The sequence below is a fragment of the Lineus longissimus genome, chromosome 11, assembly GCF_910592395.1.
Source record: "Lineus longissimus chromosome 11, tnLinLong1.2, whole genome shotgun sequence".
Lineage (NCBI taxonomy): Eukaryota > Metazoa > Nemertea > Pilidiophora > Heteronemertea > Lineidae > Lineus > Lineus longissimus.
The window spans coordinates 17580229-17604732 of NC_088318.1; the positions used below are offsets into that span (position 1 = coordinate 17580229).

General features: G+C 41.3%; 1 protein-coding gene across 2 annotated transcripts in view; it reads left to right on the forward strand.

The window, feature by feature from the left end:
• The first annotated feature begins 788 nt into the window (after positions 1 to 788).
• The window catches only part of LOC135496194 (arrestin domain-containing protein 3-like), a 55399-nt gene continuing 31683 nt past the window's right edge, over positions 789 to 24504 (forward strand). Inside the window, exon 1 of one of the 2 annotated variants that reach the window (XM_064785368.1) lies at positions 789 to 1793. In XM_064785368.1, the coding sequence (XP_064641438.1) occupies positions 1631 to 1793 (163 nt within the window). In that variant the 5' untranslated portion in view covers positions 789 to 1630. The remainder of the gene's footprint in view (positions 1794 to 24504) is intronic. The other variant, XM_064785369.1, reaches the window with a different exon arrangement.

A 24504-nucleotide genomic window follows, 5' to 3' on the forward strand; every position in this document is an offset into this window, starting at 1 on the left:
CGCGTACACCACGAAATATTGGTGGACCAATTGTACGTACACCACCACATTGCCGGGACAAATTGGTTCGGCAATCCATTGCATCAAGCTTGATGGTCCAAATTCGCCCGGCTTCTTAAAAGCTCGGCTTTGTCGTGGTGTACGCGCAAATGGATCGGCAATTAGCTAGTTAGATGGTTCGGCGACAGGCGGCGCTTTCGAAATGGCGCTTTCTGCTTATTGTTTGCGCGCCATCTGTTGCCGGATTTTATAACTAGCTGCAGAGCTGGTGTACGCGCTTGGTGGATTTTCGATGGTGCGGCATCAGTTCGCGAACCAAGATTGGTGGTCCATTTTCAGGTGGTGTACGTGCGGCTATGTCGCTTATCACCGTCGCAGGTAGTAGCCAAGAGAAAGCCACGCGCGATTTACTTGCTGTGACTTGTAGTGGTTCAGCCCCGGGGCCAGCGATACGCGATATGTAACTGTGATAACGGCGTGTGAGTCATAGCCTGACTCTAGTTGTCTCATGCAGATCTTCAGAAAGACTCCATCAGGCTAAGATTTCTGTAGCTATTCCATAACACAAACCCAATGACTCAGATTTCTATTTGAAAGCCTTTGGGAGAAGCACGTTGTGCTGCCGATGGCAACGGCACATGACACATTTTCATGTCCCACCTTTCAGACTCCTATTATTCGTTGTCATGATCATCACCAGGTGACCCTCTATTACAGGGCCTGTTATAGCTAGGGTATCGAGAACAGCGCCGATCACGAACAGCGCCAATGCCTCCCAAGGTTATAGCTGGGGTATCGACAGTGGTCACTTGGGCATGGATTACTGGAGCTTGACAGCAATGACCATTATACATGTAAGTCTTTCTTGTAAGACGACACAGCGTTTCGTTGCTACTTAAATAAATCCAAGCATCAGAGAGGCGATCTGAAGACGAGCAATTTTTTTGTCATCGTCAGCGCCACTGATACCCTGCTGTGGTAGAGCGAATGTATCGAGTTGCTCTCCACGTGATCACCCACTTGGCCATGGATTACTCGAGCTTGAAGGCTGATGTCCATTATAAGTCTTTGCTAATTCTCAGTCGAAGGCGCGGCGTATCGTTGCCATAGATCCGCAGAACACTTGCGGCGATCTGAGGTCGCTGTTTCTTCATGAGTTGGCTAACAGTGGAGTATATACTTTCGGTTTTACGGATGTGCTAACAAAAGTATTTTTCAATAGCATAGATGTCTCTGGTTGGTTTGGTGTTCAGTAGCTGTGCCTCATTGGACATGTAAGCTACATGTAAAACAATTGATTACTGGTGTCTACGCGGAAATATCCAATAGCAAGACACAGCAGCGACAACTTCATTCGCTTGGCTTGACATCAGTGAGGACGCATCTCATACACTGCAAAGGATGTGATGTACTTGGATTCTGCATTCACAAAATGTTTCCTCTGCATAAGCTGACAGCATAACAAATGGGATAATATTCATAGGCTAATTTTTCTCTCTCGAATTAATCAGGCCTGTGAATAGGCCTGGCATATCAACAGCAGTTTGGTACAACTGCTGTGTCTGATGATCGCAGTGAGTATTTACTATTCACACTGGAAGGTATAAACGATTCCAAGTCTGACCTGACCATGAATGGGGTGGCGATGAGGGGTCCCCCTCAGCAACCCCAAGTCCCCCAGAAGTTACGTAATTTGGATATCGTGTTGGATAACCCGTCGGCTATCTTCCGACCAGGAGATAAGATTTCGGGGACTGCTACTCTGGAGTTGATGGAAGAGTCGCCAGTTTACGGTAAGCTTTGAGTCTACATTGTTGTCAGTTTATGGCAGTGCCTGTAGCCGGGAGAACTGTAGTGACCATGGGTGATTGAATCAAGACCTATCCAAATGATGTGGCTTGAATTTGTTGATAAAGTGTTTTTATTCTGGCCAAAGATACTCTGTTGAACTCAGGAATGTGATCACATTTATCAAAAGATAGGTGTTGCACAACACGAGATTATAATAAGGCGGGCATATTATGTCCAATTTGCCATGGTGCTGTCGGGACTGCTGATCTTCACTTATGACTGGAATCACATCTGATAAAAAATAACAATATGGTAACATGGTATTGTTCTTTCTCAGATCCAACACGTCGCCTCTATGGCGTCCGTAACAATGATGAGAACAATACAATGGATGCTCTGTAACAGGTGGCATATCAATATCGTACAGACGATACAGATTATCCATATACAATGTAGCTTTATTCTGACGAGGTGGAGCGAGAATTATTGACAAACCTCGCTCTGATATAAAGTGACCGAGGCCCTCGCGTAGCATGTTATGGTGCTGAAATGACATCTAGGCCTTAGTAGTATGCATGTTCATTCAGGTCAAGATCAGAGACTATGACATTAACATCATCATCTTCATCATCTTAATGACCTGTATCCGGATCTCCGCTATATTTGGTTACATCTTTACCACCTGTGAAGTTTATTTATCCTGCCCTTAAAGGTTTTTGAAGTCTTCATCAAGGAGAGGACTGTGGAGGAATTTGAGTTCCTTGAACTCCACCAAAACGATTCCGGTGAGACGCAATGTTCGAACCCATGCCATGTTGCCTGGTTGCCAGCAGTGTTAACCAATATGCTAAGAGGTCTTTGCTCCGAGCACCAGGACAGGCTGGCAGGATCGAGGTCTTGTCAAAGCGCTTAACAAGGCACTCGGTAGCTCATCACTTGCACACGAGGACAAAGTGGCGATCAGACTATAGGGTTTGAACCCACAACCCACCCTTCATTGCAGAGACCGACGCCATTGCACTCGAAACCAGGGTCATGAGGCTACTGTCTCAACATGTCCATCTGACAATCACTGATCTATCTTTTTGGTATACATGTACCACTGACTCTGAAAAAAGGAACCTTATCTTATTTTATGGTCAGATTTGCGAAGACGGACTGTTTGTAACAGAAAACCAACTTTGTTCCCAAGGTTACTTTGCCATGTCTCGCTTTGACGTCCAATTTTCCAATACTTCTCTCCTATTTCAGGTCATGTTTTAGCAATATGAAGTGTACCGTTTGCTTCTCCGCCAACATGATTGAATATTTCATGAGAATTGTAGCCGCAAAGCTTTTTCTGTAATAGATGTTGATAACCGGGTTTAACTTCAATGGTTACTGAAAAAACCATCAGCAAGTCCATTGGGACAGTTGGAATACTGTACACAATTTGCAACATGTCAGTTATAAATTACCAATGATTCTGAAGGTGTGAGAATATGCAGTCTACAATCTACATCCCACTCTCGCAGTTCTCTGTGGGTTCAGAAGAGATGCAAAACAAATTTATCTTAGAGTGGTTCTCTCATTTGATTCCGTGCTGGTGTATCCGCGGGGAGGGAGATGAGTGATACTCAGCTCTGCATCAGTCAAGAGGCGTGAACCTCTCCCACCTCCTCGAGCGGATGTTGACCAAGTCTTCCAGAGCGTTTGCTTTGCAATTGCCTCTGATCGCTATCGGAAATTGGGACGATAGTGTCGTGATGGAATGCTGGTGCTCATATAGGGTGATTTGAGATATTTAAATCAGAATCACTACTTAGGTTTTACTAGAAACAAAACACTTGCCATTTATCATCCTTTACTGTGGGATTAGATTTGTGCATAATATAATTGGAGTGTCTGCTATTAACTTGGTTTACAAGCAGCTACTAGTGGCATGATAGTGGTTATGTGGAACGTCGTCACAAGCAATCTACATTGTACCAAGAAATACCAAAGAGATTTTTCTCCAAGAAAAGTTATGCCCTACACTGTATATCAGATGATGCAACTACGTTTTTCGCAAGTCATCGAAAAGGAGTCTCATAACTTTAGAACGACGCAGAAAAGGCAATCTGCAGCCGAGACAGACAAGTTGGATGTTTACTCGCTGTGTTTGTACATACACTGTTTCAATGTTTGCAGAATTGATCGCTATGTGTGGGTGCATATACAATATACAGGACTCTCGAGTAGAGGGAGGCCGTATTTGCAGACGACGAGGACAAACTGATATAAAAAATGTATTTGTTTGTGGTGAGAGTACACGTTCACACTAGTCTTGTAGCAGACCGGTAGGTCGGGTCATTCCCATGTTGTTACTATTGTTGCTCTTCATTTTGTGATGATCATGGCATCGTTCCTACTAGCCCATCAGTCTAGGGGAATCTCCCTTGAGTTCAGTCGGTAGAGTGATTACCTTGTAAAGCCAAATTTTGGGGTTCAAACTCTGAATGGACTTGTGTATCTTTCCTCAGTAATAACACAGTACCTTCAACATTCACAGTCCCGACTTTGCTAGATATCGTTAGTGGGTGGTCAGAATCCTTGTAGAAGCTCTCCCACAGTGAACAAGTGAAGTTGTGGTGGAACAGAAATAAACAAAGCCAGCCACTGCATTCTGTTTGTCCCGCGGTCTCCCAGAAAAACTTCTTTTCCAAGAGCTTCAGGAGCAAGGGCCATCTTAGTTTATCGCTGTGTATTGCCTGATGCAATTATCAAATAGGCTGAGCATGCTGGTCTTCAGCATTCAAAAATATAGACCTTCGAAAGTAATATTAAATCGGCAGCCGCTGCCTTCGACACATTACAAGCTAATAGAATTGACTTGGGGATTACGCTGAAATATCGTACAGCACCTTCATGTATATATTAGCGGTGATACCATGGAAACACAGCAGTTTGTTCAGATCTTGGTGTCACTTCCACACCATTGTTCCGTATTGGCGGAAAAGTGATATTTTCATCCGTAGGAGCCAAGTCTGTTTATGCTCCATGTAGCTGAGTTTTCCTTATGCAGAAGGTGTATGGGGATCGGGAGGCTTTTGTATGGGAGGATTTCTTACCGCCTCAACATTGAGTGTTACATGTATTCTCACATAACACTTGTTTACAGCACAAGCAAGAGACAATATTGTTTTTTCTTCAGCTCTCGAAATTATGAGATCCTCGCCAGGCAGTCCGTTTTCGTACCGAAAATAAGCTCTCCTAGTGGTGGTGGACCATAGATTTGTGGCCAAGATCGTGTCCCTTGGCAAGCATTCCCCCTGTTCTTTACCATAAAGACGGGAGGTAGGTCTGAAGCAGATGATCTGGAGTCTCCAACTCCATATGTATTTTACACGAGGCACGTTGTCTTTAAACGCGAAGGGATTTCGTTAGGCAGCAGTTTCCTGTATGAAATGAAGTGTATTAGTGGTGAGCTAACTTTCAGGTGGAGTTGCTTCCTTGTGCAGTGGCAGTCTTTTTTGCTTATTTACGAGGTTGTGAGACATCAATTTCGGTGACATCCCGTAGGGTACGTGTTCCTTATTTCGGATAGCGCCACATGAGCTGGGTAACACAACACTAGGTATCGTTTCCTGAAGCGGCAGATGTCAACATCATTCACTCTGGCATTTTTGGGTAGACGAAGTACAAAAAGCGCTCATTGTTGAGGAAATGAGTTTTAGATTAAACATCGATTTTCTCTTTGATGTAGCACTATCGGGAAAAAGATCCATTCTCGCAACATTTTGCTATCGATAACTTGGAGGCATATCAGAGCCGACGCTTGATTATGATCTGTTTTGTCACGTCAATTAGGCAGTATGCCCTGATGAAATGACAGTCAGGTCACAGGATGAGTAAATTAAAGCTGTGCAGAAAATCATTGATAATCATAAATAAAATAACTTCACCTTCCAACAATCCCGCTTCCTCAAAAGGCCCGATTCTGCCATAGTTTTGTTGCGGCGACGCCCATGACGGAAAAGTTCACCAGTATAATTAGATGCCTCTTGGGCCACAGTCGTGAACCGTCTCAGAGCCCCCTCAAAGCAATCATTCAGTTTCAAACGATCAAGTCCAGGATCAAATCCGCAACCTGCATGGGAGTGGCGTTCTAGCAATGCTCAACACACCGGATACTCAACGTAACCGTAGGGATAAATTTGGTGGTTTTGAACAATCTGGCCCTAATTGGCTCACAGCGCTAATAAGACAGCATCACTGACCATGAGATGAACCGCTCATTAAGGAGTCTACACACCCAACGGCATATCCCTGGGGTCGCTCTTTTTGTAGAGGTTTGACATTTCCATATTTCATTTTTATTAAGTTGTCATCCACAAAGTGACAGCCGGAGACAGAGTATGAGACGAAAAATTGAATGTTTTGACAGATTAATTTTGTCTGGCATGATGGCACTGAGTCATCGAAGAGGTGGGCCATGTATCCAAAGAAGACTAGTGTGAAAGAACGAAACATGTGAGTAACTCGGCCATCTGAATCTATTGCAAAGAACGCTTTGACGCAGGGCAGATAATATGAAAAATGCACGGAAGACGGAATATAGCGAAGGTGCTGTAAAAAATAACTCAAAACCGCATTTTTGTGGTTAAATATTAGTGAAACAGATGTAATCTGCTATTGGATTCTCACCACAATGTTGTGAATGGTCGACTACCATGGAGCGATGTACATTGATCTTCAGGCTGTTGGCATTCAATAACATCGCTGATGGATTAAGAGCGATGGTCACAGGAGGATGTGCAGTGCACACTGTCTGACGGTGTTGGGATCGAGAATGGAATGGGAAAACATACTGACCGCTTCCACCACGGGAAATCAGCCTTCGTGATGTCTAATATTATCTTGTCTGATACAAGAGATTAGGAGAAATGAAATAAAATGCAATATTCCTTGTTTTGTTTCTCTATTGACGTCAATATGTTTTCCTAGTGCTGCAGTCGCTCTTTTCACGGTTGATACAAGTGGAACCTATTGATAAGCACCTGCAACTAAGTCAGATTTCGGGGATAACATTTTTCAGGTAAACCGAACGAACAGAATGATACTTTTGACGTATTCTGCAGTGCTCAGAATAGACTTATTTGATAAATTTGAAGTTTTTCATTCAAAACACTTAATTGGCCGTGAGAGGAAGACTCAACGCTGTAGTAGAGTTTAATTTCCGCTCCGGCTTATTGATGTGTGACTGAGTGGCTGGGGATGAGTCATAAAGATGTGGACAGAGAAACGAAAAATCAGGAGTGGAACATACTAACTGAGTTAAAACCCCACGGCAAGACCCCAAAGGAGTAATGAGCAGCTGGCGCAGATCTGGGTAATGGCGTGTTTGATCAAGGCAACTGCTCAACACGAAGGCTGCATAGAGTAAACGAAATATAGGCCCACTATCTGATTTTGCTAACATGGAGAGATCTATCGGCCGATCGAGCATTGTTCTCAAATATTCTGGACCGAGAAAAGACACTTATTGATGAAAAATCATCTAAAAGTTCACTCCGTTGGATGAAAAAGGACAAATTAAGCATTGAATCTGAACTAGGTTGTCATTGGCCCTGATTTAAATAAGACCAATCACAACGAATAGCCTCATTTCCATCAAGTCCCACGAGATCATGTTCTCGCCCGAGACGTAAATCCGAAATTCGATTGATCTATTTAACATCACCTATTAGCGGACATTACCTCATTTAATCACTACAGCATGAATAGTAATATAGGCGGCGGCTAATGGCGTTTGAACTGATGTTACTTAATTACAGCATTCTAGAGGATACTCATTACACAGGAACTGCATAAGGTTTCCAAACAGTTCGCCTTTCTCAGACTCGGTCATTGGTTTGACATTGGTTGATCACGGGATTGATCAAAGTTCAGCTGTAGTCACAAAGCGGAATGTGATAATGACAAAAATTGTTATAGTGATTACCTCTCGCTTTGCAGCGTTCACAGCACTAACAGGTTAAGTACTGATATATGAGTGGTATGAAACATATTGGGCATGATGCCCACAAAATCATGATGGATCTTTCGAGCTTCCCAAAGAATGGTCTCGGGAATACACGTGGAAAATTGCTATCCTTCGCCGGTATTCTGTGTTGTCACCTTCATCTAAAATCAGTCTGCTTGTTCCTTTTTTTGTGGCGCTCTATAGTGGTGACGCAAACGCATGGGAGTCAGGATGATGCATATGCTGATGATGCCACAAGAGCGAAGTCAATTTATGGATTAAAAACACCTTCAGTTCTTGAAGAAAGTTGTGTATTTATAAACCTTCAATCCGTACAGAAAAGCCTTTTTACGTCATCTTGCATAGGTCACCGACTAAATCGTTTCCACAAGTCTCATGTGCACAACATTATGGATGCTTCAGTTGGTCAACATCAGGAATCTCAACACTTGCTGTTGGTTGCAAATCTCCTGAATTTCACTTATTTATGTTCATTCGTCAAGGTGATGCGTTAATTTAAATATAAGTTGTTGTTAAGCAACGAGCGAAAATTAGATAGCGCTTACGTTTGGAGTGAAATTGGATGAAGTGTGATGGATGTGGTGAAGATAGCTGTCAAAAGGTATGAATAATTAATCACTACTACACACTGAGATGTAGTGTGTATAGTGTGGCTCGCTACGTCTACCGCCAAACTCTTTAGCTATGCCAGGTTATCAGCATGACTGGCATAATGAACAAGTCCATGTATCCATACATCTGCCCATTTTTGACATGCAATTTTGTATCTGTTGGTGTGTTTTCTATTTATCTCTAAAACACCTGTGGATAGAGAAGTTGCCTGATACATGTATTCATTTTACAGCATTAGTCAGTGTACATCTTTATGCAGTTCATCCAAACTTATCCCTCATTTACAGTATAATCAAAAACCGTCATAACGTCCCATCGCGTGTTACCAGGTTAACTATAAAATGCGATTTAGGCGAAGCAACATCAATTTCCCAAGGACTGCCATTTGAGCTGACTCACTTTGTCACATGCATAGTTGCACTGCCGTGCTCAGAATGTGTGCACAGCCGCTGGTACCACATCAAATGACGCTGATTGATTTAGCCCGTCCTACAGCATAAAAAGACGCTAGCTGGTTACGAGTTATCCTGATCAGAACGCGGACGGATCAATAATCTGAATGAAATAGGAGAGGACTAAGCCATCAAATGTTGATTGAGTAACATGATTACTGGTTCATTGGATAACCGGCACAGAATATAGGGCTGGAAGCATAAAAGAGTGAAATATCTTGGTGAATGAAATACATTATACTTGCTAGTAGTATAGTGTGCCTTTCCAGCAGGCTTTCTTTGCACTGAGTGACCCCTAATGACGTAATCGTCCTAAAGTGACTCTTATGACGTTATCATTAGTCGATGAGGCAACATGAAGTGAGTTTCCCCAAGAATCCCTGGAAAGGAGTATAGGCCTGGAGAATTTGATGCGGCAAATGACATTTCTTACACATCAATGCAGCAGATCAAAGCAACTGCAAAACCAACATTACTTGTGCGAAGGAATGTATGTCTTACTTATAAAGTCATATTTCTTCTTATTCCTAAAAGCAATGAAAAAGCGACGGATCATACTAAGTGGACACATACCACAATGGAAATTATCTATCCCTGCCAGCTGCGTATTGATACCACTTAACTCATATAAATGATGGGGTTATCGTGACTGCATCTATCATATCGGTTGAGGGGTTAGGGGACATTGGATATTGTCCTGCGGTGATATTCTTAACCTGCTACCACGAATACTTTGATTTGTTGTTTTTGTTGTTGTTTTTGTTTTTGTTGTTTTTGTTTTTGTTGTTGTTTTTGTTTTTGTTTTTGTTTTTGTTGTTGTTGTTGTTGCTGCTGCTGCTGCTGCTGTTGTTGTCGTTGTTGTTGTTGTTGTTGTTTTAATCCAGTGTTACTACACTGCTTCTTATTGCTACCAAGTGTTGATTATTCTATATTTGTTGCTGTTAAGATCTTGTCATTCTTCAAGAGCATCTTATAAAAGATAGTAAACTGTGTAAATGTACTACCGTTAGCCATAAAATTAGCTTCCATTCTTGCCGACAGACGTGAATGTGCCTCTCAAGAAGAGATTCACTGCCTCTGATAAAGGAAAGAAAACTGTCATGTCAAGATGAGACTACCTCGCCGATTCTCTCTACACGCTTTTTGATATAAAGTGCTATGACGTCCTCTTCATACTTCTGCTTCCAAATTATTTTCCGTTCTGAAAGAACCCTTTGAACTTCAGTAGTGAGATTTAAGGAACTATAAGAATGACAAGATATATCGATTAAAAAAATGGCAAGACAGATATGTGTCGTATTTTGAAGAACACATCAACCTTCTTAGCCCTTATCATATTTCAAACAGACTAAGCCAGCTTTGGTTCTTAAGGTCATCATTTTACCATCAGTTTACATTACTGCCATTCTATGGCTGGGACTCGCCTTCGACTTCACATTGATTTTGTTTGTGTGTTGGGCTGACTATCGGTAGGTGTGTCTGAAAAATGGAGAAGGTTTTTCTTGTGTCAGAGAAATGGAGATGGAGTTCTTCTATCCGAAATCTTCCTGAAAGACGTCACACCATTATCCTCACCATCTTTGCATACATGTATTTTTCGATAACTTTAGAAGTCGAAAGGGTAAAGTGCAAAAAGTCTTGTTTGGTCTTTGTTTTAGAGAATTGGTCCATCTTTTTTCGTTTTTCAAACTCGATTGGGGGCTACATACAGAGTTAATGTTTTAATGGTGTGATTGCAAAGGAATAACCTTAGAGTAACCAGCCTAGTGAATAAGGGAGTGATTGCAGAGGGAGCTACTTGTACATAAATCCTTTGATAGTTTGGCAGGAGATAATAGATATATATGATTCAATGGTCTGGCGTTCAAATGATCTATGGTTGAAATCCCAGCAACCGTTATTGCTGGTAGGGTCTCTAACGCCAAATAAGGAGTGTCTTCCACATAACCTGGTAGACAAGCCGCAGTTTGTAGACGTCCATCACCATGTGCTTAAAAAAGGTCTATCTCGTTGCTAATTGGCAATTACTTTCATGCTTTTGTTCTTCTCACTTCATGTCATGTGAAGGAGATGCCATTAAGCAAGTCAATACAAACGTTACCATAATGGAAGAAAGCTTTTAACTGCCGCGTGTTTGTTTAATCAAGGGGTTCACCTTGTTAAAAGGTAATCTACTGGATCGTGTTTAAACGCTTTCTGGTTCTTGGGGGATTTACTCAGTGAAAACAAATTGTTCTGGTTGGAACTTTTTATCATCTTTTGGAAACTGCTGTAGTTACTTTGTGTATTGCTGTGGTGTCTTTTATGTCCCGATTGTAACCCAGTCATTTATTGTTATACCAGAGAGCATCAACTTTGTTGCAGAATTATTAATGTTTATTTCGTATAACAGTATACAATTCTAAATACAAAAAAAACAAACAAAAAAACCCCAAAAAAAAAACAAAAAACAAAAAAAAACAAACAAAACAAAAAAAAAAAAAAAACAAAAAAAAACAAAAAACAAAAAACAACAACAACAATAAGTGCTAGCTCTTCTTACAATCTCCCGATGTTCGGGTAAAAGCATGTCGACGTGTCGTTATCTGTTCATCATGAAAATAATAACATTTCAACCAATACCAACCATTTCTGCTGCCAGTGATAATCGCCTCTGCTTTGGTAGGCAGGTGGGTTATTTGGGCTTTCATGTCATTCTCTGTAGTCTCTTTTGTCTCAGCCAGCAATTTTAAACAATCACACTCACGGAGGAAGGTCGTCATCGATTCGTCTTTACATTGGAACTATCCTGATATGTCAGGCTATTTCACTCAATACATACGAACTCCAATATATTTCCCTGTTTGCAAGAGGATGCATCGGAAGAACCATTCCTAAGAATAACTTTCACGTTAAGTGCATCTGCGGATTTGTTTGTTCTTTGTTCTGAAGAAGCTGGCTGAGACAATTACCTCGCTAGTCACAAAGAGCCATTAGCTATCCAAAGATAATTTATGATTGCTGAAGAAATCCACTTATGATATGGAGGGGTGCTGTACAGAGGCAATTCATCCAGGCATGGACAAATCTGGCAGTGCTAGTTAATAAAGGCGAGGGGGCTTGGAGTGGATACAGAACATTTGAACGTGGTTCTTCGAAAATTGTCACTGTTTGAATAGTACGTGTTATAGAGGAAGACGTAAGTGCCGGGGTAGTAGAGCTATTCAGCTGCTATTCGACAGGTGGCTCAATGATTGTTGCAAACTCTGGACTGATAAGTGATAAACTCGGTCCCATTAACAGACATCCAGTCAAGAGACAAAAACAGTCATAATCGTCTCTGTCCCTTACTTTGGAAACAGTGAGGAAATACCAAGGTCTGACATTCCACTTCACCTGGGCCCAGACCAAGCTTCTTCAGCCCTGCAATCATAGTATCAGCCCTATCGAGCCATATTCGATATCAGAACAGGTGTTATATGATTGGCTTCAATAATTCCACATCCCTTAATCTACCAAGGGACAATATCAGCTGCACACCTTACAAAAGGAATATGGTGTTTGTGGAATCGAGATGAGTGCTTTGTAATTGGCTCCGTCTTAAGCGGCCTGATCAGAGGATGTGCGTGGATAGCTCAGAAAGCATTACCATAGCTTTGATGTCCACTGAAGATACTCTGCATGACCAAGTGAAGAAAGCGCGCCGTATCAGGCGAACGTTTCTCTCAAGGACACACATCGAAGTCGTCGCTCATGTAGCCAAAGGAGATGGCAATTCTTCCCATTTTTCGTGTGACTGGTTGAATATGTATAAGAATGGAAAGTTCGGGCTGCCAACTCTATCTTTTTATGTTTAATTGTTTTGAAAATATTTGGCAACTCCAACTTTTAATATGCAGATCAGTTTCTTAATTGATTATCAACGATTTGTTGATAGGCTTCAAGCAAGCGGAAGGTATTACCTGAACAACATATCAGGTATCAATTCTCCATTGCGGCATCCTTGCCTCGGTCCTGAAATTGGAAACGTCTTTCAATATCACACAAAATATTTATGAGTCATGCCAATAATATGAATGGAGAATCCGTTTATCAATATGGTATCGATATCTATAATCAATGAAGATACCACATGCTGAGTGTAATTGACTATTCAACGATTCATTAGGCACTGTCATTGATCTTATCGTCAAATGGATCGAGGAAATGAGGATTCTTTCATTAAATTGTAAGAGGTTGATCCGTAAGGAAAGAGAGATCCAGAGATTGTCTTGATTTTAAATGGAAAAGTCAGCTGTCCTTCGGAGCTTCTATATATGGCTTGTATATTTTCCCGTGGTGTACTCCACAGTTCTGTTAATGGGTTCCGTATCACACAGGCCGATCTCGCTTCCTCCAGTTCAGAACCTATTGTTGATGAGAATCCTGCAGAATACATTATACACTCACGAGGTACCTTTATGATATCCAACATTCTCTATGGTGCGACTTGCGTGTCTCAATGACATTACCACGAAGAGTAGGGTTTGACATGTGTCAAAATCGCAGGTGTTTGCTCTCTCATAACCATACAATACAAGATGAAGGAGAATATATACCACTTTTATCAAGAGGCAGTAACTCCTAATGGTTTTACCCTTTTTGAGTTGACTGATATTGAGATATTGAATAAAATCATCTTTCACTCGGTGGAGAGGTCGTCCAAAGTCACCGAACGAACCCTGGTAAAGCCAGACTTGAGAAGAGAGAGTCAATCAAGCAGGTATAGCCAAAGACTGTTGATGATGAGGTTGACTTACTCCTCTCTATTATATTGAACGATGGCTAAACATATGATCTGTTTGCCTCGCCATAACTGAACAGAAAAATATGTGGTTTGCCGAGTCTTTTAACGGATCGCACAGCGTATGGGAACCAGATGGAATCTCTTCAGCGGGATATAAGACCCCTACGGCACATTTGCCTTGAGCTGGTGGGATATTGTGTTAATGACAAGGTCATACTCAATCTGCCTCCAAGACATCTGATGAAGATATATCATCATGCCTCTGGCGTGAAAGGCAAGCGGATTGGAGATGCTGGTGATGGCAGGGCAGGGCAGGGCAGGAGCATTTCTCTGCACTGGTAGGTAGGCTGGTTGGTAGGTTTTCGCCGGAGGAGTATTGGCAAATGCTCTGGCCCTTTGTCCTAAGCATGGACAGTACGTTCACCCCTCGGCTTTTATTAACCAGGCGACCAGCACTTGTCTAGGCAAAAGGTCGAACCTTCTCAACACGAGTAACATAGCTTATGGAATTGTATGTCCATTGTCGATGTAGAGATGATGATTCTTATCATGTTTAGGGAACATGAGTATTGTAGTTTTTAAGTGTTATACGGAAATACCAATTGCAAATCCGCACTTCTTATATCTAGGTTCTTTCTCTTGCCTACCAAAATAGCTCACATGTTTGATAGCACTCTGGAAATAAGTCATGTTATTCTCGTACAACTTTCAATAATGCACCCCAAGAAACACTGTAAACAACATTGAGTAGTTGCATCCTGGACTGTTACTGATAAGTATATATACTGACAAGAACGTGTACTTATAACTTGTATCAATCCATATGTACGACAACAATTCACGAAACCAATTTAGCTCGGCATATCATTTCTCTAGACTGTTTCCGTGACTTGATTGCTTGGCACGTCTTGAGGGCACTCGACAAAAACAATCCCTTGCATTAATTATTGCTTAAGTCTGCTGTTTGACATTATACACATGTTTAGGCTTTTGTTACTGTTGTTGTGAATGTCACGACCGTCATGTCAGAAGGGGGGCTGCCCAACGACTTACCCAACACATCAACACCATCGATGATACCGGGAACAATAAGTTCACGTTCGAGGAGAAGCAAAATGGAAGTCAATTTAAACATCGCAATTTAAGGAGCAAACCAACCAAATATTGGGGATTAAAACTGAACGCACCACAGCTTCTAAACTGTATTGATTTTCAGCTCTTCCCTGATTTCCTCATCATACGGGTCACTGAACCGAGAACGATCGATCTGGAAACATCAGATAAAATCATGTTTTGATCCTCGTCCAACCCAGATATGTCTGCAATGATTCTATTAGAGTTCGTCCTCGTGAATACCGGTATCGGGTGCCATTTTGAAGAGGCCTCTTGGGGTGCTATATACTGCACGTGCCATATTGAGTATGAAATTTCAAATTTGAGGTTTTTCGTCTGAGAAAGGGAGGTTTGCTGCTTTCGAGCTGGGCTTGTGACATAAACGTTGTCATAGGCTCTTTCGAATTTCCCTGATGTGTCCCTGATGTGTTCAGACCAGTGAGGGACAAGGAGGCCATATAATGGATACAGATCCAAGTGTCCGCTTTTCACTGATGCTAGGGCAATGCTTCAACACGTTTTTTTGTCAAAGCATCCGAAACATGCGAACACACACGTCTCGATGGACACTGCGGCCTTGAGGGACGTCAGTCTAAAGGATTGCCTCTTCTTGCTGCAAACAAAACGTGTCAAATTGTTTGTTGTCAAAGATCAGAATGATGAACATGAACTCTCAAAGAAAGAGTTTTTCATGTGATAGCAGATCATAACGGAGGCAGGATACACGTTTATATGCTTGGGGACGCCTTGACATGTCGACCTTCTGTTATTACCTATCTATGAAGGAATCCTGATCTTCGACTGATCAAACGGCGCTGAACAGAACTTGCTTGAACTTTACTATCGGTAGGTTATCTCAGAAAGAATGCAACAAGTACAGTTTTATCGGGTGTATACCTTATTTTAAGTGGAGTATCGTGCTACTGATTCGTACCGCACTTTTATATGATTCACCTTATCATCTTAACCCGAACCTAACTTGCGACACGCTAGCCTATGACCCTACTCCTTACACCATACACCAAACCAGTACACGATTGTTGATATTGTCCGTGACGGATTGAAAACCTACTCTTCATCTGGCCAATGCACAGAGAGATGTCAGATATGAGATCAATAACAGGAGATGGCATCTTGATATGTATACTTGCCATCGTCTTAGTCTTCCTAGTGTTGGGATACAATTGCATCTGCTGCAGCCAATATATGATGTATCGAATAAGTACGAGAACATGACCTCTGGTCGATATCGAAGCTATCTTAACCATAACCTGGCAACATCACAGCCTTTCGTGTGTCATGACCTGACGTCAATCATCATGCAGCCTATACAATGAGGAGGAATAAGCCCATTTGGTTTGATGAAGACTGTGAATACGGTATGAGATATTTCCAGTTAGTGGAAGCAGTATGAGAGATTTGCTTAGAGTAGTCTGTGGATGCAGTATGAGAAGACATTTGCATAAACTAGTCAGTTCATCCTGCAGTATGAGATACATGTATTTGTTAAAACTAGTCGGTGTGAGAGATTTGCTGAAAACTAGCTTAAAACTTGCTTAAAACTTGCTTAAAACTAGCAGTATGAGAGATTTGCTTAAAGTAGTCTGTGGATGCAGTATGAGAAGACATTTGCATAAACTAGTCAGTTCATCATGCAGTATGAGATATTTGTTAAAACTAGTCGGTGGATGCAGTATGATACATTTTCTTAAAAAAAACAGCATCTACTCTTCCCGCGGAGCAACCACGAACACCGATATGTTGCTCTCTCATTGTCAAGATTGGCTCTCTTATTGTCCACTTCATGTTCTCATCACCATGCAATCGAAACGTATCCAACCACGACAACAGCCTCCTTCAAGATGTTGCCGATTGAATCTCCACCACCCAAGAGCAATCATATGGTTGGCTGACCAGAGACAGAGTCTGCATGGATGGCCCCTTCATGCCTCGTTCAGCTGTCAAGGAGGTGTGATGGATGCTGGCCACCGATGAAAGAACTATTTGCGCGGTAAAGAGGTGCTATAAGAGGTCGAGCTTTTAACCAGGAGTTTGTTTTAGGAAGCTGTTGGAACTAAAGTGAAGGAGACACATTCAAGAGGCCATTGTTGATTTTATCTAGAACACACAATCATTTCATCAGTGCTTCGTAATCTACTCACGATACTCAATCTTCCAAATCTTCTGTCGTGGAAGGTTTATACCATGAACGTTGCGCAAGAAGCGATATGACTGAGATAATCACCAGTACCACCTCCGTTACATTTCCTCCTTGAAAAGCAATCAGGAACATTACAAGGGATCACTTTTTGTAAAAGTGTAACGCATTGATCCGATGGTAACCTTTAGAAATGGAGTCAGCTCTGCTTACCATGGAAGTAACAAAGATATTCTGGGTGTAAGAAGATGTTAAAGACGAACTTGAGCTGCCTCTCGATCATTATTCTTCATGCAATCTTTTTATCAGTCCATTAACAAGATTAATAACGGTACTAATTTCCGTTTGTAACGTCAATGGATATGTCAGCAACACCTGCAGATTCGCCTCATACCGATCAGGCTGCTGATTCTCTTTAGTCTCACAGAATCTCGTGAGTAGAGACTTGAACTTAGATTCTGTGCCAAGCAAGTGCCCTTTCCCATCATCATATTTGGACACATGCTCTCACATGCTGGACGAGCCATCTCTCACCAATGTAAGTCCCTTCCCTTCTCAAAGAAGTGGGATCACTCTTTATCTTAAACACCGTATATAAACACAAATGGATACTTATAACCTCGAAGTTAGAAGAAGACAAGAATTCCTAATATCGTACACCTCAACTTAGTTAAAGCCACCAAGTAAATTTATTTTCCCCACGGATAAGGCGAGCATAAAACCCGGATATTACTGAAGCCATCTTTCTTCCAATATTAAAGATGAAATTTCCGTCTAATGGAAACACTGTTAGTCTTGCTATAAGCCGTCTTTGAAGGTAAATCACCAATATGGTTTCCACATGAATATTTCACTAGGGTATTATTATCAGGTAACAAATGGAGATGGATGTCGTCTTGCATGAGTTGTTTGATCACAGTAAAATCGGGGATATTGGGGAATTGGGTGACTGCTTGGGGAGGGAGGGAGGTAGACCGAGAGAAATTGAATATTCATTAAATGAAAATCTGTAATTTAATCTTTAGTGCATGTAAGCCGGTGGTAGAACTGCTGTTTGAAATCATTTTACCTGTGGGGATGCTTGGATTCATACACTTATAGACCTTGGTCTATTCGTGAATGTTTTCTCCGCATCGTTTGGGGCTCTTGAGCTTGAACAATTGGTCAGGTTATCTTATCTTCTTTATTATTTATCTGTGCTTTGCAACCAAAAAGGATTATTTGGGGTTCAGCACAGACATTTCAGAAATGAAAACAAACTAAACAACAAAGATCAGTGGCCATTTTTTTGTTTCCAGGCATTTCTCATTCGTACTTAGCACATGAGTAAAATTTTAATTTGAAAATTTACTCCCAAATAATGTGCACTAAATTAACTAAAATTGACTCCTGAAGCATAATTCATTAATTAACAGAAACGAGGAAAAAAGTGCTAATAAAACCCTATGAGATTCAATTATTTTGCACTTCCGTTGTGATTTAAGTAAATTAGACACTCAGTTCCTCTGGTTTCTCTTAACAACCATAAAGCTTTGGACTGATAGCTGTCATTCTATTCCAGAGCCAAGTAGTTTGGTGAACAAATATTGGCTTGCGTGGTCGTTGAGTTAGAGGCGTCAATCACGGGTTATGCAAGCACTTACAAAGTCTTGCCACAGCTTGATCCTCTTTGAGTGTGATGTATTCTCAAACATCTTGATCCATACTGAACCGTAGTTAACAGTGTAAATGCACTATGCGCCTAGGAAGCCTCGTTTTTGGTCTTCATTTTAGCTGCACCTCGAGATCTTTGTGAGACAACCAATACCTCCAGTTCGGTATCAATTCCATGTACCGCGGCTCTTTGAATAACGATGCTGAACCATCAGACGATGATGGTAGATCTAAAACAGCAGTGATTTCATGACGGAATGTTCCATCATGCTGAACACAAACTGGGAATAAAAAGGTTCTTAGTTCCGAAAGAACGAGATTACTTTGAGTGATGAAATATTCCCTTCATACAATTTCTTTGCGGTAGAAGAAGCTGTAAGCGGTATTCATGGTTATTTTATTGGAGAAGGCGACGAGGCAGTAGTTTATACTGCATATTCAAAATGCTTCTCTGAATATTACATTTTTTGCATTATTAACTTCCTGCTAGTATTTTTTCATACACTGGTTTCTGTCGTTGGTTCTTTGAGGATTATAATCATATCTAAAAAGCAGTTGCCAGAACGTTGATCATACAATGCAGGGATATACATACTGGTTGTTGGTATCGGGTGCCGTTTTGAAGAGTACGCTTGGGGTGCCATATATTGCATGTCTTATATATAATTGGCTATTTATACTCCATGAACAGTGTTGTTTAAATGTTATTGTATGCACAGGTCGTCACAGTCATTGACTAAAGATCTGTAAGCCACACCAGCGGGTATTTCGAATATTTTGTTAGTCATTGTTTCAGGGCGGTATGGGAAGCGACGCCTTGCAGATTGTGCGTGAAAAGGGTTGACCAGGGCCTTCTTTGTCCTACTGGTACCCTTTTGTGGACCTCCGAAATGTATGGTCCTACTTTCATAGCACAGAAAGGATAGGCTACCGGTATTCACGAGGACATCCCTTATAATCGCGTCCAATGGTCTTACCCAGCAAATCGCCCTCACACCACTTACCTATACTTAACCGGAAGCAATAACCGACAGTTTTTGTCCGCTCTGTCCGCTATCTGGTCGCCAGAATAGGCCGGCGATGGGAGTTTTAAATATGCATTTGCACCTGGTGGGGTACGAATCATCCTATATTGATTTGTTTCAGGTTTTTATCCTGACCAAAAATGGTTAATGGTGAGTTTAAAAAAGATGGGAAGTACTTTGAAACTTTCATTTGGTAAAATAGCCAGCGGTTGTTAAGGTCAGGAACATATAAATAATGTGCACTGGTTGAAGAACCTTTACCTATTTCCGGAGAACGGTCAGAGGCAAAACACAAAAAAAAAAAAAAAAAAAATCATCTCGCTCTTTACCAGCACATTGAGTTTTATCACTGTTATATTGATAGTCAGCGGTACACCATTTAAAGCAGAGCAGCTAAATGTATTGATACTGATGTAAAAAAAAACCAGTTCGTATATGAACTAAATATTATTGACCTGAAAAAGACACTTTAGTGTCGAAAGTTTGTCTCAATGATATTTGAGTTGACCTACAAAATATAAAAAACGGTGTTATGTCACACTTTTTCAGTTATTCATCTTGATTAACACGACAACTTCCCGTTCTCGTATTAATAAGGTGCATTTATTTGCATTCTCAGCCAATATCATCCATGCTTGATGGGTGGTTTCCCAACCGCTGCCCGATCTATTGATCAACTGCCAATTGTAGAGCAATTAAGAACTTAAAGTGTCAGCAGCACATCAAGAGCGATGACAAACTTTTCATATGATGTCGTCTTACGGTGTTGCTAAATGAGCTCGACTTGTCAATAGTTGAAATGAATGTCAGACCACTTGGTTGAGTTGTCTGGTTGAGAAACATCTTGGTCTATCTCGGGTATTTCATGTCTGATGTTTAGGAGACATGCTGATATCAAGAGGGAAACAACTTAAAGTGTAGTGCAGTTATTTACAAACATATGTGCCTAACAATCACCTGAAGTGTTGTGAAGTAAACCAACACATGTATATTCTTCATCAAATCTGTTGTTGTCGGATGATCTTGAAAAACCATTCGCTTGGCTGGCGTCCGTATCGTATGCCGGGATTTATGAACTACGTAGCCTGAACAGAACAGAAGCACAGTTGTGTAACGATGAAGTGCTGCCGAGTCATGCAAAGCATACACATGTGTGTGAAATGCTTAAGAAGACTCTCAAGTTGTCTTAGACGCCTAAAAAGGTCCACAAACTTTCCAACATGTACTTTTCCCCTTCAATTGTCAGCAGCAACCAAATTGGCAATCGTTCCAGTAACCGTTATAAAGGCGATGCCGAAGTACTTCTCAATAGAATGGCCAATTTACAATCACTTCAGCACTCGTTCCCGCAAACTCTTGGTTTAAGGGTAACTTCCAAGAAGCTAGAGAATGATGAATGCTTCTCCATTTGAACTTAACAACGTATTGTCCAATAATCAGGTAAAGCGACCAGCACCATCTCCTCCTATTGCGTGTGTCAACTGATTAGAGTGTAAGAGTCGGTGTGGTCTCACGCCTGCGAGTCCCTGAATAGGCAGGATACAGTTTATTGGTCTCAATAATCTGTGAAGTCACACATGTATTGTCGTATTGTCGATAAAGATTTCGTGCTTGGTTTTGATTGAGGAGGCAAGTCATTGACTCAAATTTATCAAACATGATAGAAAGTTATATTCATTTGAGTATTTTCAGCCTCCATGGCAACAACAAAACACGCTTGAATTGCCCTGATATCTCCCAGTGCCTAGATGTGAATGATCTTTGCACGTGGGTGTCTCATTCATGTAATGGTAGCAAAAACCTTCCTATTCTCTTTTGTTGCTTAACAATTGAAAAAGCTGGTGAGTTGGTGGTTTTCCTATACCAGACAGCACCAAGTACTCACTATTTGTTTCACTCGCCTCGGGTGGCTGTCACAAATTACAAGCGACAGGATCTTACTCAGCCTCCGATGAGATCCCTTTCCATGTAATACCACTAGTGAGCCTGCGATTAAAAAACTCCTACCCGCGATCGGGTTCAATTTTTGTTACTACGATCTGATTGCCATTGTTTTGGCCACGACAGGGAAATACTAGCCCCGTGTTGTGAGTGGGTGATCTTTACGTCAGCAACTTACTGTTAGTGTTAGAACACAGTCATCCTCTTTCATCATACATCTGATGGCTACATCACATCGTTGGAAAGTTCAACTACATTAACCATATCAACATATAGAACGAGATGCATGTCATTGTTCATTTGTATTTATATGCATACTGCTCAGGAAGTACGGCAGATTCTGCTTTCGTCGAGTTACTGGTCACTAGAGACTTCTAATTTATGGAAGCTAATGTAGCCAGTCTCAACGGAAACAAACAAATAATGCTGTGCTGGGGCTGACATTCAGCGATACTCGGTATTATGCATGACACCTGGATAAAAATGACCTCATCATCATCTTCCTTTGCGATACTCTATGATCAAAAATTGCTCGCTTATAAACATGATATAGTTTTGCAGTAGGCCGCGATTATACAGCGTTCACGTCGTCACATGTAACGTGTTACCATTCACTTTTCAAGCGTGACATGAAAAACGAACACGTCATTTCCAAAGAGCGGGCTACATACGATTCACGAGGTCACTTTTCACCCTCACGTCGTGTTTACAAGCCTAAGTGTGTTACACTGTGTCCATATCGTTGGTTAATCTAAGACGGTATTCTAACCACGGCACCATCAAAGAAAAAAACTTCCATTAGTCATGTTGGTATAGCTTTGTGATGCGTGCAAGCCCTTTATTACATTCTCCCATCTCTTCTTATTGTCTGCTGAGATGCTGCCTTGTATCATAGCTCGTAGCCTGATTACTCAGCTCAATTGTCTCCCTATTTTTGTCAATATTTCTTCTGAGGATATAAAAAGCGCAGAAGAAACTGTGCTCGTCATTTGTGTCTTCGTTACTCGAGCCTCCTCTCATTGCATGGCGACGTTCAGCTTAGGCTTTGATCATTCAGTTTCCCTGTTGCCCTGTTCCCACATATAAGGGTTGACCATCGGCACCACTATTTTGGCCAGAACTTGAAATCATAAAGCAATTAGAATCTTCTTAAAAGGAAGGAGTTCTCGTTGCTTTAGGATTTCAAGTTCCAGCCACAATAATGGTGCCTATGGTCAACCTTCAAGGTATGGGAATATTCTCAGTGGTGGCAAGTGGAGTCATGGTGTTGGACACTCCACCATTACTTCCCATAACACAAAATTCCTGAGCCAAAGCTGTTCTTGGATAAAGCATTGCCAGAAAAAAAAACACAGCCCTGCGATTTGATCATTCGCCCATAAAGATTGGGTTGCAGCTGACAATGTATCATAGGACGTAAACAAAGTATTTATCAAACTGCTTTTCTGCACACTCGAAACGCTCAATATTTCTTCATTTAGACCCCAGAGGTTGGACTCGAAGAGACGCGCAGCATGCATTAAAGGTCTGACTTAGTACATGCATCTGTAAAACAATGATGAAACTGTAATACATTTAGTAATGACTTTGTGCCATTGCACAGATCTGGCCAGTTGCCAAGGCAAATTTCCTCCTAATGCAATCCAATTTCTATCCCAGTGTGAATGGCTCACAGGTCTACAGCCAGACTGGTCATCTCCTGTTAGTGGAGGCACGCTTGGTGTCCGTTCCATCATGTCCACCATGTATAATTCAGAGCTCTCCCGCCGGAGAAGGTAAATGTCTCATTTGTAACAATCACCAATGTCCCCTTCACTTTGCCATCAGCTATTTATAAGCAGGTGACTGACGCGCAGAGCAGGATGAACTAAAGATAGAACAGGAGACACATGCTGACCAAGAGACACATTTTATCAGTATATAGTTCAGATAGAACTGTGTAAATGATGATTATAAATCCAAGTCAGTCAAAAGGAGGATATTTTCTTTTTTGCCCCGTACTTTCTCGATTACATTGAATTTTCTCTTTTTTTTTATATTTTACTCTTTATTAACAACAGAACATACATATACAGGTACAACAATACAATGATACAAGAGCTGTTTTTATTATTAAAAAAAAAACAAAAAACAAAAAACAAAAAAAACATTGAATTTTCTAAATAATTATACTCTTAATAAGTTACATAAAGTACTAAATGATGAATACCATTTCCACGTACATGTCCCCAGCTCCAACTAAAAAATACTTGCCACTCTTCGTTTGCTGATATTACCGTGGGGCGATGCGTGATGTCTCCTTTGATCAACCAGTCAGTAACTCATCATTTAAGATGTCACTTTAAGCCGACCACATGCCAAGCGCGCCTTGAGTCTTCAATACATTTGGATATCAAGCTGGGTTATTAGACATGGTGGCTGGTGTTAGTTGATCACGATATCAGAGAATGAACGGCGACTAAGATGCAAATAAGTGGGGTTTTTTAGCAACGGGGAGTATCTAAGGGGACTGGACCGTGTATTGCAATCTGAGGATGCCGGTGTAGAAGTAGGCCTAGGCTACTCCATGGATGGAACCACCAAATAAGCTGATGAGGCACACTTCATTCCGTATAAAATTTCCTACTAGTAACATAACCTTTAACACAGCCAGTGATATCCCATCAACTTTCAAAAGCAGACTAAATATTTTTCTCGGCACGTTTCTTATACTTTTGGGCTTGCCGATATAACTCACAAACTACCACTCGATTACATGAAAAATCCATCATTATACCATTACTGACAGACTGGTAGGAAAAAACTAATTTCTACGGCGTACCCCGAGAATGGCTTGGCGTAACGGCAATACAGCGCTACTTCCCCTAGTGACATTGTTGATCCCTCTGATCTCGAGTCTCAGCCTGTTACATGTCTCCTTACTGAAGGCGTATCGATTCTAATTAGTGATACATATACCATGTATGTGCTCAGTAACTAGCTCTGTGTAA